General features: G+C 55.6%; 1 protein-coding gene across 1 annotated transcript in view; it reads left to right on the top strand.

The window, feature by feature from the left end:
* COL22A1 (collagen type XXII alpha 1 chain) overlaps positions 1–13926 on the top strand; it is a 221714-nt gene that overhangs the window by 132411 nt on the left and 75377 nt on the right. Inside the window, 9 exon segments of the mRNA XM_065902959.1 lie at positions 1087–1128; positions 2088–2120; positions 5064–5117; positions 5617–5670; positions 6923–6976; positions 7646–7699; positions 9255–9308; positions 12427–12531; positions 13846–13900. Coding sequence (XP_065759031.1) covers positions 1087–1128; positions 2088–2120; positions 5064–5117; positions 5617–5670; positions 6923–6976; positions 7646–7699; positions 9255–9308; positions 12427–12531; positions 13846–13900 — 505 coding nt within the window.

Raw genomic sequence — 13926 nt, 5'->3', positions numbered from 1 at the left:
GTTACACATATGTAGACATTTTTAAAAATATTCTTTTCCATTATGCTTTATCATGTAACTTATTTTCATTATCATCGTATTGTTGTCACTATTAATAAGAGAAGCCTAGCCCATCTCTCAGTCAGCTTTATTCATTCTTTTGTCCACTAATAACCACATGTGTACCCAGGCTTGCACGCATGGACCCTGGGCTGCTAGGACACTCGTGAGCAGAGATATCCCTGTCCCAACACTATTGTGACTCACATGGAATGAAAGGCTTTGGGGACCGTTCCTCCTGATGGAGCAGCCCAGTGACCTCCTTTCCTCGAGGCAAATGGAGTAACAATTTCCTCCTCATTGGGACTGCGCTGAAAGTCTGAGTCCCCAGAGGACGCTGTGAGCTGTGTGTACCGTCACCATTATTTTGCACAGAGGAAAACACACCATCAGAAGTAAAATAATGTGTAAAATGGCAGAGTTAGGTTTCAAGCTCGGGTGAGTCGACTCCCAGGCCTGTGCCATTCACAGGAATGTAATAGCCACCCCTCAGGCCCCTGAGAAGAGCCTGAGCCCTCTGAGGAGGGCAGGGTCCAGAGGAGCCTCTCAGGGGCTCAAGCTTGGGCTCCAGGACAGTGTGGGGACGTTGGCTGCAGCAGGTGGGAAATCACGTCAGTGTTGTCAACGGGGGGATGGTCACTTTACCTCCAATTGCACCATGGAATAGTATGGAATGGTATAAATGACCTGCAGCATAGATGTTTTTCAGAACAGAGTTCTGGTCTGTTTGAAATATTTTATAGCTTGGATCTATATATCTATCAATTGCAGTAGAGGCAGACTGGGTGAGTCTGTCTTCTTAGGAAAAGAATTCCAGGATAAGAAGGACTGTGTGAATGTGCTTATTCATGTCCGACTCTTTGTGACCCCATGGGCTGTAGCCCTCCAGGCTCCTCTGTCCATGGGATTCTCCAGGCAGGAATACTGGAGTGGGTTGCCATTCCCTCCTCCAGGGTATCTTCTCAACCCAGGGATCAAACCTGCGACTCTTACATCTCCTGGGTTGGCAGGTGGATTCTTTACCGCTGTTTCCATTTCTTCATCTAGGGTGAAGTGGGTCCACCGGGGCCCCCTGGATTACCTGGCACTGTAAGTTACTCTGCTTCTAATCCTTTCTCCTCCTGCACACCGACCACGTAGTTATAGACGTTTTTTTAAGGGAGTCTGCCAATAGCCGACCCATCCCTGGGTCTCATGATCCAGAAAGTACATGAGCTTCTGTAAGAACCACCTTGTACTTATTGACTTAGTTTATTCAACAAACACGGTTAGTGTTGATCAGAACACTGACTAGACCCTGGGCGTCCATGCCCACTTGCTGCATGTGGGGAGGAGGTCAGAGACAGGAAGCAGTTTGCCCAGGGTGAGGCTGCAGCGTGGACGTAGACCCAGGACTCACACCTCCACCCTCTGCAGGCCCGAGGGTGGGCATTGTGAGTTGGGGTTCAGGCATGAGTAAAGAGCAGGGGCCTTGGAGCCAGAAGAAAAGAGTGGGTTTGAATCCCAGCTGTGCTGCTCACCAGCATGGTGATCTTAAATATGTTATTTAATGTGAAAAAGACTCCATCTTCTCATCTGTTAAGGAAAAAGAATGTTATGCGGAGCTGTGCTTTATACATTTGTAGTGAAAATTGACTGAAATATATAAGGTATATTTTGTAGTTTCTGGTACATAAGAAATAGTAATTAAAAAAAAAACAAAAGCTTTATAAATATGTGAGCATAGTTTGCATTTATTTTTTCACTTGAATGTTTCTTTCCAGCCTTGGTTTTCTATGCTTTAATGAATTTTGGGGTGGGGGGCAGGAAGGGAGATGAACGTGGCTCCGAGAACCGGCCTTGCCTGGGCACGTAGGGATTGGTCAGTAAGTAGCTGAGGCAGGGGACGGCCTCATGTGGAGGGCAAGGGCTTTAAAAGGAATGTGTGATTCTGTCGAGAATCATCCTTAAAGGAGCCCCTGAGGCTGCGTTCTCCCACCATAAGTCTGTCAGAGGCAGGTTGCTGATGTCCACTCACGTCTGTCTCGTTTCTGTGGTCTCCTTTGCAGACGTCCCTGTTCACACCACACCCGAGAATGCCCGTAAGTAGCAGCGGCGCCTTGTGGCTGCCCGGTACCCCCCGGCCTGGCTCGCGATGCCCCTGGGTGCTCTGGGGCTGGGGGGCTGGGCTGCGTCCTGACCCTCGGCCCTGACCTGCCAGCCACTGTCAGGCCTCTGGGTTCCTGACCTCGTCCTGGCAGCTGACAGGGAGTAGGCCGGGCGAGGGGCCAGCTTCAGGGGCAGATGGGACCTCCCAGGTCAGGGGCCGGGAGGTGGCCTCCCAGTAGCCGCAGGCAAAGGCCACCCCTCTCTTTGGGTAAAGTGACCCCTCACTGCACAGGGTGGCTGGTTGTTCCAAGCAGGACAGAGCCCTGTGAACGGCAGAAGGTGAAAGGGCAGAGGGGGCAGGTCCGGGGGACCCCGCAGAGAGGGAGCCAGCCTGGGCGTCTCGGAGGCCAAGTCTTAGAGAGGCCATTCAGGGGCCAGTGGGGACTGAGCTTGCTTGGGGCAGTGGCCAGCGGGAGAGCGTGTGGCTTTTTCTGAAGATGGAAGCGCTTGATGGAAAAGGACACTCAGCGTGGCCGCAGCCTCCAGAAGCCTTTCCCTCCTCTTTCTTGAGGGGCTTCTGTGAAAACGAGTGTGTTCAGGGTCTCTGACGTCACCAAACTCGCCTCCTTTGTTGGTTCGCTCTTGGGGACGCGGTTCTCCTGTGGTTAGTACTTGACCCACTGCACCACGTGTGGTGGCCAAGAGGCTTAGGTGAGGACCCATCTCCACATCAATGCTATTAAGTAGCTACAACTTGGGAAGCTAAAGAGATCCTGGATGTGATGGAAATGAAGGGAGCAGAAAGGGAGAGAGACTGAGTCGGTGCCGAAATCATCGTGGAAGGAGAGGGAGGATTTTGAGCTGCTTTGGGAGGAACGGGGAGGAAGCGAGGGCAGAGGGCTGTCCCTGGGTGGTGGGGGGAGGCCGGGGACCACAGGAGTGTTGGAAGATGCTGAGGGGAGAGCAGGTGGGGCTCCGGCTGTGTCTCCTCTCTCGAAGGAAGGGCTCGGAGGGACAGAGAGGAAGCCTTGAATGTGGCGGGCGCAGGGCAGGCATCGCTCCGACCAGCCCTGTGCCCGGCTCACAGATGATGGCCCGAGGCTCGAGGAGCGGAGCACCTTGCGCAGGGCCTTCCTGGAGTCAGGAATCGGGAGGTCGCTGTCGGCCTGGGCCCTGGCCGAGCCGCTGTCCCCACTGGTGCCGAGGTTCAAGGCTCCGTCACACTGCCCCGCCGCCTCCCTCTTCCAGAACCATGTCCCCCTACACGATGCCTCAGCCCTTCATCCTCTGGGACTCCTCCCTCTTGCCCACCCTGAGTCCCTAAAGCTTGTGGCAAACCTACACATCCAGCCTCTCTGTAAAGGAATCACTCCATCCATAAAAGATGATGTCCCAGGTGTTTTCACGGGAAGGGACTGAGAGGGGCCAGAAGTCTTCCCGGCCTCCCCTTGGAATCACTGGTGGGGAGACACCTTCCTGCAGGGTCTGAGCTCTGCAGAGACCAGGAAACCACTTACAGATGCAAGGCAAGGAAATTGTGTCCACGGGAGAAAAAGATTCATTGGGGATTACTGCATGAATCCCTCTGGGGCTGCCTCGTTGCCGTGGTAACCATGTTTGTATTGATGGTTTTGGAAGCCGTTGTTCTGTTTGACTTCTCCCTGCTCACCTCAGCGGGCTGCCTTCGAGTCCACCCTGCACACAGCAGGGGCTGGGAGATTTGAAGGGACAGCCAGGTCCCTTGGACAGAGGAGCCTGGAGGGCTATAGTCCACAGGGTCACAAAGAGTCAGACATGACTGAAGTGACTTAGCATGCATGTATGTACAAGATTTGCAGCATAATTAAGAAGGTGACTAGAAAGGGGACGAGGGCTGGAGGAGAGCCCCAGCTCCTGTTGCAGGAACAAGAAGCCTCCTGGGGATGTCGGGGAGCGTGAGCCCGCTCCTTGCCTGGAGGAGGGAGGGACAGGCAGTCTCAGGCTGGGAGACGCTACAGCTGAGAGCTTTTGGGGGGCTTTGTAACTGGTTCAGAAGCCGCTCCCTGGAAGGGCAGCCTGACCCACCTCCTCCCCCTGCAGAGGGTTCCGGGAGGCCTGGCCAGTGCCTGCAGTTGCTGAACCCAGAGCGGGCATCTCCCTGGGCTGGCATCACCAGCAGGGGGCGGTGGAGAACGAGGCTCCCGTGTTCAGCATTCAGCAGCGGTTGACGGGCGCCTGCTGAACACCCCTGTGGTGAAGGCTCTGCTGTTGGCTCTCAGGCCCGGGTAGAAACGCCCTGAGCATCTTGTCTGAGAGCCTCAGGGTCACCCTCCTGACCCGACCCCCACAGTCCCTTCCCTCGCTGGCAGAAAGCATGCACCGCTGCTTCCCTCTATGTCCCCCAAATCCACCCCATCTGCCCTTCCATCTTTACGGGTTGTGTCTCCAGTGGCTTGAGGACCAGACAAAACGCTTTTGCAAATTTCCACCATGGGACGTTTTCTAGGGGGAAAGCAAGCTAGAGTAAGGATATTGTCTGAGGAATGGAGCCAGAGTGTGCTCTTCTGAGCTGGTGGGAGATGGGGATTCTGGAAGGAGGAAGGAGCTTGCCTTTGTTGAAAGCCTCGTTGTTGGGGCGACCTCACTGAACTCCGGCTTTCTGGGGTAGAGTGTGCACGTTCCATCAAAGGCCGGTGCAGGGGGAGTGGGGCCCCAGCCCAGGCCGTGCAGACGCTAACTCAGGGGCCAGTGATGGGCGTGGGCGGTGGGGGGCGGCAGGAGCCTAAGGGGCAAGGTCCGTGGGTGGAGAAAGCAGCGTGGGAACTGCACAGGGCAGTACCGGCTTCTGCCGGCTTCTCCTCCAGTGCGAGGTGCCTGCACAGGCCAGGAAGGTCCCTGCGGCCAACCCGAGGGTGGGCCGGGCGCAGATGCCTAACTCTGTGCTTCTCCGCCAACAGGGAGAACCTGGGCCCAGGGGAGAGAAGGGCGATCCCGGCGCGCCTGGGGAGCCGGTGAGTGCTCTCTGCTCTGCACCTGTGCCCCTCCTGCACTCCTGACCTCACTCCTGCCCCTCACTCTTCCCCTCACCCCTGCCCTCAACCCTCCCCTCACCTCTGCCCCTCACCCCTCTCATCACCTCTGCCCCTCAACCCTGCCCCTCACACCTCTCTTCACCCCTCCCCTCACCCCTGCCTACACCCCTGCCCCCCACCCCTCCCTTTACCCCTGACCTCACCCCTGCCCCTCACCCCTCCCCTCACTCCTGCCCGCACCCTTGCCCCTCATTCCTGCCCCACACCCTGCCCGGCACCCCTCACTCTGTGCATCTGCTTTCCTGAGACTGGACACCTACGGGCCTGTCTGAACTGCACACAGGAGCCCTGCTGAGCTGAATGTAGCTCCTTCCTCCTCCCTCCTCTCTGTGGATCTCAATCCCTTCCCATTGCCCGTGTTCATGCCTCCCCAGAGCAAGGGTGTGACCTCGTCCACTGATGGGTGGTTTCATTGCAGGGATCGCCAGGTCATCCTGGAGAACTGGGGCCTCGGGGGCCTGTTGGACCACCGGTAAGAGACCCTCTGTCCTCTGTTGGCTCCCAGAGCAGAAATTCCTGCTAGTCCCTAGCTGTCCCCTCCACCCTGTCATTCTAGGAATGTCCACCAGGGGCGCCACAACAGGCGCTGATAGGACTGAGTCCAGGGCCTTAGGAGAGAGGTTCTCCCAGAAAAAAAACGCAGCCCCTGGAGCCCAGGAGGTCATTTCTCTGTCGCTGAAGTGTGGGTTTAGGAGAGCTGGTAACCTGCTGCACCTTCCCTCCTGGACAACTCTTGAAATCCAGGTGGTCCTGGCTCCCGGAGGCTTTTCAAATGCAGGAAATCTCCAGTGCCAATATAAAGGATACCTAGAGTGTGTTACGGAGAAGGCAATGGCAACCCACTCCAGTACTCTTGCCTGGAAAACCCCATAGACAGAGGAGCCTGGTAGGCTGCAGTCCATGGGGTCGCTAGGGGTCGCACATGACTGGGCGACTTCACTTTACTTTTCACTTTCATGCCTTGGAGAAGGAAATGGCAACCCACTCCAGTGTTCTTGCTTGGAGAATCCCAGGGATGGGGGAGCCTGGTGGGCTGCCGTCTATGGGGTCGCACAGAGTCGGTCGACTGAAGCGACTTAGCAGCAGCAGCAGCAGCAGCAGCAGCAGAGTGTGTTAACATTTAGATTATATTTTGATTGGCGTCTTAACTGGCTCTGTGCTGGGCAGTGTTTCCTGAGCTCTGAATGACCTGTCCGGGCTCAGATCCCAGGGGCCAGATCCCAGGGGCCCCCGGCTGCCTGTGTATGCCTGGGCAGGCCTGTCCCTCTGCGCCTCACATACGTCCGGATGAAGGGTAGGGGCTGCGGCCTGTGTCCTGGGGGTGAAGACTGAAGAAGTTTAGGGAGCCCGGAGCTGTGATCTCTGCACCTGTAAACGTGCTCCCTGTCCTTTCAGTTTGGTCGTGGTGGTTTAGTCGCTCAATCATGTCCCACTCTGCGACCCCATGGACTGTAGCCCACCAGGCTCCTCTGTCCATAGAATTCTCTAGGCAAGAATACTGGAGTGAGTTGCCATTTCCTTCTCCAGGACATCTTTCTGAGCCAGGGATCAAACTTGTGTCTCCTGCATAGGCAGGCGGAATCTTTATCTCTGAGTCACCAAGGAATCCTGTTCTTTGAGTTTGGATCACCTGATTCTGACGACAAAGGTGCCCCCGCATCGCTGCATGGGGCTGAGGACAGCGTTGCAGGAGGCGTCTCACTTCCTTTCTGTTTCCCATGCAGGGTGCCAAGGGACAAGAAGGCGCCCAGGGAACGCCCGGAGCAGCTGGGAACCCTGTGAGTCCTTCCGGGCCACCTGCCTCCCGGGGCCCACGGGAGGGTCTGGGCTGACCTCTGCCCCCGGGCGCCCAGCTCCCCGCTGAGTGTGCGGCTGGGCCTGGGAAAGTGCCGTCCACCCTGGAGGGCTGGCCAGGCCCAGGGCCGCCTCCTGTCCACCCCGCCTCACTGGGCCCTCGCTCTCGTCTCCAAGGCTTGTTCACACCCTTACAGTCAACGTACATTATGCCAGCGTGTGTGTCTCCATAGCTCAGATCTGCAGATTTGTTCCATTTCAGGGTTTCCATTCCCCCATGCTCTGAAGCTAGAGGCCATGCCCCACCTGAGACGTGTGCTTGATGGCACCTGGCCGTCCTCTCTGCCCTCCCCCGACACCCACACCTCCGCCTCTGCCACCTCCGTGCTGTGGTCTTAAGGATCGTCCCGGAGTCCTCCTGGCCTCCTGACTCCCCCTCTGTGCTGGAATCCAGCTCCTTTGAGGCTTGGCTACTGGGACCCTCCTGACCCTCCTGGATAGGGGGGCCATCCTTCCTGTAGAGGGAATGTCATCTAGAAGCATTTTGAGCAAATCAGGGAGAGTTGAATAGGAGGCAAGTTTGGAGAAAGACTGGGGAAGCCGCTTGTAATCAATTCCTTGGGGCTTTCTGACCTTCTTCTGCCTCTCTACAGGGAGCTCCTGGACTTGTAGGTCCCCCTGGCCCCAGCGGCCCCCCAGGAAGTGTGGTGAGTGACTGGGGTGGGTGGGGAGGGCAGCGGCACCAGCATTGGTTGTGGATCCATGATGCCCATCCCCTAGTTAACTCATGTGTCCTCCACGACAGAACTCAGGGTGTAGGCATCCCTGCTCCCATTTCACAGATGGAGAAATTGAGGTCCCAGCAAAGATACCTACAAAGTTACAACCTGAGGTTCTTGGTATCTCAGGAGATCTGTGGGTGGTAAAGGAAATTGTTGGGGGCAGAAAGCTGTGAGCAGCACTGATGCTGGGATCAGTGTCACAGCTGGCCTTGGAGGAAGCAGGATGGACCTATAGGAGTGGGAGACGCCCTAAATACTGGATTGCCGGGTCCTATCCGCAGCTCACTGTCTGCCAGGCCTCTGCAGGGGTTCCTGAGGCCTCAGCTTTTTCATCTTCAGCCTGGAGTGCGTGGGCTGTGTAGGCTCACCTTCATGCCCCACTGCACTTGGCCTGTGGAGGCAGCCACCCCGTGGGGGCCCTGGGGTCTGCTTGTGGGCCCGAGTTAAGAGCCATCATGGACATTGATTTCGATTTCAGTTGTGCAGCAAAGCGCCCAGTGGCGTCCAGTGAAGGGCACCGGAGAATTGTGCTCCTGGGGTAGTCCAGTCCTGTTCGGTCACCATCTTTTCTGTTAATGATCACAGCAGCTTAGAGGACAGATGTGGGTGCAGGTGTGTGCCTGGCACCGTTTTAAGTCCTTCACGCTCACTGACTCCTCACGACCCTGGGAGGCGAGTGTCAGAAGTGGCCCCCTTTTACTCAGGAGGAGACTGAGGCACAGGGAGACGGCGGCACGTGGTCAGTGGTTGCCGTGGAAACTGCGAGACCTTGGCCCGCGTCACCTCACCCTCCCCCACAGGGTCAGTGGGCTCTTCCCGGAGCCAACCCTGCGTCCCTTGGCCTGAGGGTTTTCTCTGACTTTTCGAGACCTCATGGTCCCTCCACATGGCACGTGGCCAGTAGCAGCAGCAGCAGCAGTAGCAGAAGCAGCTCTGGCCGACTGGTGTGTGAACGGCCCACTCCCTTCACCCCTGGGGGAGCCGCTCCGAGCACCTGTCTGCCATTGGACCCTGGAGCCCCCGGCAGGACTGAGCTGCAGCCATGTGAATGTGTCCCTATCCGCCCGTCATCCTTTTTCTGACGTCCCTGCTGGTGCATCCGCGGGACGCCTGCCTTGAGCCTTCCCTCGAAAAGTCAGCCTCTAGGGGATGCTGACGACATGGGCAGGTCAACGATGCCAAGGCTGTGCTCCTAGGTCACCCTCTCCTCCCCGAGGTCCCCTCCGCGCCATGCCCTGCCCGCCCTCTGAGAGCCACAGCCCAAAGTGGGCAGACCGTCGGGAAGCAGGGCCGCGTGGTTAGAGCTCCGATGTGCGAGGATGAGTGGCGGTCCCCGGGGGACAGGGAGGCCGGTGGAGGAGGAATAAGTCAGAGGTGGAGAATGAGTCGGGGCACTCTGACCGGAGAGGGCCCATCACTCTTCTCGGAGCACCCTGGGCCCTCTTGAACTTGAGCTTGTCAATCACCTTTCTTTCTCTAGGGTCCCCCGGGCTCCAGGGGCCCCCCTGGGAAAGATGGGGAGCGCGGTGAGAAGGTAAGACGCAGTGTGGTCTCTAACCTCCGTGGCGGTTCTCAGCTTTTAAGAGGCAGGAAAGGAGCCCGCTCTGCTCAGACCTGCTTCAGGACCCGGGAGGCCAAGGGCTCCTCTGCAGTGATCTCCTCTAACCCTCGCCACAGACACAGGGTCAGATGGGGCCCTGACAGACAGAGGTGTAGACTGAAGCTCTATGTCCTGCGACCCATAGCTGGTGAGCCGCAGAGCTGGTCTGTCTGCCTCCTAAGCCCCTCTTTCTCTCAATTCAGTGCTCCAGCATAGCCACCCCACACTATCATGCGTGCAATTAAACCTTCCCGGGCTATAAGCAGAGAGACACAGTGCCCCCCCAAAAAAACGCCAATACCTCGAGGGCAGAGGGGCAGGCTCCCCGGCCTTTTGGAATCCCAGGTGACACGTCCTGACCTCGCATTCTCGCACGTGTCTCCCATGTTTATTCCGACTTCTGGCATCTTGTGGGTGGAGACGGGGATTCTGAACACCCACAGGACGGCACCCCTTCTCAGCGCAGACCGTCCCCTGTGAGCATCAGCAGTGTCAGGGCTGAGGAGCCCCGGTCTCGGCTTGCGCCGAGCCCACATAGGCCGCAGGACCACACAGGTGGTGAGAGGAGCTGAGGCCCTGACATGCGGCACAGAGCAGGTGGTGAGGGGAGAAGCAAGCCCCCACTGGAGGCTTCTCATCCAGGGACAGAAATCCCAGTCCCCCCCCCCCCCGCCCCCGCCACCCTGCTCCAACTCCTGATGTGTCCTCCGCAGCCAACCCTGACCCAGCTTTCCTGTCTCTGAACTTAACAATGCAGATTCCTTCAGGTCCACTTCACCTGGGACCTTTGGAAGGCGTGATCATTTTGTCTTTTCTGTTTTGTCAAAATGTTATAATAGGAATAGATACAAACTTTTACAATTTGATGGGAAGGCTCAGTTTTTAAATGCATCCCTTGGAGAAGGATTTGCTATGAAGAAAAATTATTGACCAGCCTGTGGAAAATCTTAAGTGAGGGAGGGAGGGAAAAAAAAAAAAACCTGACCCATCTGTTTTGCTTTGATTGTACCACGTGCAAAGGATGGGCCTCTACTCTGGGACACGGGCACTGACAACTTAGAAGTTTGTCAAGAGGGTTGGTTAGAAGGGAATGTTGAGGACTAATTGAGCAAAAATGAGAACGTCTGGGGCTTCCCAGGTAGGAGACTCGACTTTGATCCCTGGTTCAGGAGGATGCCCCAGAGGAGTAAATGGCAACCCATTCGAATATTCTTGCTGGAGAATCCCATAGACAGAGGAACCTGACAGGCTACAGTCCCCGAGATCGCTAAGAGTCATGACTTAAAAAGACACAACTTGGGGTTTCCATTATGGCTCAGCTGGTAAAGAATCCGCTTGCAATGTGGGAGACCTGGGTTCGATCCCTGGCTTGGGGAGATTCCCTGGAGAAGGAAACAGCTACCCACTCCAGTATTCTGGCCTGGAGAATTCCATGGACTATACTGACAATGGGGTCGCAAAGATTCAGACAGGACTGAGCAACTTTCTCTTTCACTGTTGACTAAACAGCAACAGCAGTTGGCTCATTCAGCCTCTAGAGGGAGCCAGACACCTCTGCTCTGTTGAGCAGAAGAAGGCATTTGCAAGGGGTCCCCTCCCGTGCTGTACAAAGTGGTAAAAACCCTGACAGCAGAACCTGCTCTTCTCTCTGACTGTCCAGTGGTGGCCTGAGACTTGCAGAAGCTGATCCTGCCCCGTGCCTGGAGAGAGGTCCTCTGCATCCTTTGCTTTGTCCTCCGTGGGACATGGTACCTCCCCTCACTCCTGCATCAGGAATGTCTGGTGCAGCTTGCAGCTTAGGTCCAAGTGAGCCCTACCCAGAAAGGGACTTCCTGTGGCCCATGTGGTCCCCTCTCTGCAGCGTTCCACAGCTGGGGCTGCATGGGGCTCCTGGCTTGTGGTCAGAAACGGGGAGCAAACTCCAAGCCCAGCTCCCTCCCTCATCAGATCCTGGGTCCCTTTCTCTCACCCCACTTTGGATCCCCAAGCGGTGCTCACGTCACTGAAGGCCTGTCATGTGAAGAGGAATGGAGCTGGCTGCATAGCCCCAAGTTTGAAGTCAAATCTCTGGAAGATTTCGGAGAGGACTGTCTTGGCTGAACATAAAGACACAGTGTCTAATGGAACTGCCCAGTAAGGAAATGAACCACTTGGGGAGGTGGTGAGCTCTGTGCTCTAAAAGGAGTCCAAGCAGAAATGGGGAGGACTGCCTGGAAGAGGCGCACCTGATGGCTTCCTGCAGTGTGTGGAAGGTGGGACTAGAAAACTGCTAGTGTCCTTCCCACACCCATGTTCCACGCCGTAACGAGAGTGTCACACACTGGGAGCCTCAAACCTCAGGAATGTGCCGTGTCACCATTGTCAGCGTGTCGGGAAGTCCTAAGTCAAGGTGTCAGAAGGGCTGGCTCCTCCCGGGGGCGGTGAGGGAAGGGTGTCTTCCAGGCCCCTCTCCTTGGATTACTGATGGCTGCCTTCTCTCCGTGTCTTCACGTGGACTTGCCTCTACACAGGCCTGTGTCCAAACTTCCCTTTTTCATGAGGACAGCAGTTGTTTTTGGGCTAGGCTCCATGCTACTCTAGTATTAGCACCTCTTAACTAATTACCCCTGCAGAGACCCTATTTCTACACTGAAGTGCCAGAGTTAAGGGCTTTGGCATATGAATTGGGGGCTCACGTTATGCGGTTTGTCCTCTGTGCCTTCAGAAGGGGTGGGCTTTCTGAAGCAGGGCATCACCGGGAAGCCCACCCACCCCTTTCACGTGGTGGTGGCTGTTTAGTCACTAAGTCGTGTCTGACTCTTTTGCAACCCCATGCACCTTGCCAGTCTCCTCTGTCCATGGAATTTTCCAAGCAAGAACACTGGAGTGGGTTGCCATTTCCTACTCTAGGGGATCTTCTTGATCCAGGGATTGAACCCTCCACTCCTGCATTGGCAGGCGTTTTCGTTACCACCGAGCCGCCAGGGAAGCCCTCCCTTTAGATTGGTTCTCCGTTGAAAAACTTACTCTCTGCATCTCGTTGACCCCAGACACTGTCCACTTGTCTTTCCAGGGAGCAGCAGGAGAAGAAGGGAGCCCAGGGCCAGCCGGCCCCAGGGGCGATCCTGGTTCCCCCGGGATCCCCGGGCCCCCTGGAAGAGGGAAAGATGGAGACCCGGTAAGTGTGAGGGGCTTCGGTGACCATAACGACCAGGCTGGAATTAGAAAAGGAAAAAAGGGTCCGCGGTCAAACTCTGCAATAAAGCAGCCGGGATGGGAAAGGGCCCACGTCAGGCCCGCCTGGCACAGGGTCCCATGTGGACTGCTGGCTGTGGGTCAGGCTCCGGGGACACAGACCTGCGTTAGAGCCTGTGCTGTGGTGCTCACGAGACAGCCGAGCCGTCCAACGACCGTAGCTCGGACATGCTGGAGAAGGGCTTCCCTGATCCGTGTAAGCTGGGGAGGCCTCGCACAGGCAGTGGCATCTATGCAAAAAGTGAAAGCTGGAAGAAATTACTTTTTAGATGAAATAGCACAGAGCGGGTGTTAGTGACAGGTGAGCTGTGTGTGTAAATGTGTGAGGGTGTTATGCACATGGGGACTTACAAATGCTTTAGTGTGTCCTGGACAGAAAGGGGTAAGTAAGAAAGACACCAACTTTGGGATCAGAAGAGCCCCTACAGTGAAGCCGGAAACCTGGCCTCATCCTTGAGGGAATCTGCAAAATAAGGATCTTGCAAGGAGGGATAAGTTAGGAGGTTGGGATTAACATATACATACTACTATAAAATGGATAGTCAACAAGGACCTCCTGTAGAGCCCAGCAAACTCAGGTTGTAATAACCTATATGGGAAAAATTTGAAAAAAGAGTAGATATATGTATATGTAGTCCTGCCAACACAGGAGACACAAGAGGCGCAGTTTGATCCCTGGGTTGGGAAGATCCTCCGGAAAGGAAACGGCACCCCACTCTGGTATTCTTGACTGGAAAATGCCGTGGACAGAGGAGCCCGGTGGGCTACAGTCCATGGGGTCACAATGAGTAGGATATGACTGAGCACACAGCGCATGTGTATGTATTTAACTGAGTGGCCTTGTTGTACCCTTCAAACCAACACAACACTCTACACCTCAATGTGTACAACCTTATCGTACAGTCAAAAGCAGCACAACACCTCAAGTATACTCCAATATGAAATAAAAGTTAATAAAATGAAATTCACTACCTAAAAACCAAAAGAAAAAAAAAGGATCTTAAATAAGAAAGCAAACTAAGAGAGACCCGAGGGGTTTGCTGGAGGTCACACAGAATTCTGACTCTGAGTCAGAATTCACACCCAGGGGTCCTGTGTCCAAAACCAGGTGGTTTTGCTTTGTACGCAGCAGGTCATGGTGAGAGTCCGTCCTTCCGTGTGTCCCCAGAGCACAGGGTAAATGGGTAGATGCTCACTCGTGGCTCCATGATCATCTTTCTTCCATTCCTTTTCCCAGGGACTTCGTGGCCCACCGGGATTACCAGGACCTATGGGAACCAAGGTGAGTATTAGTCTACCAAACTGTAGATACCGTGGG

This window comes from Muntiacus reevesi, chromosome 12 (assembly GCF_963930625.1).
Source record: "Muntiacus reevesi chromosome 12, mMunRee1.1, whole genome shotgun sequence".
Lineage (NCBI taxonomy): Eukaryota > Metazoa > Chordata > Mammalia > Artiodactyla > Cervidae > Muntiacus > Muntiacus reevesi.
This window is presented reverse-complemented; position numbering and strand designations above follow the sequence as displayed.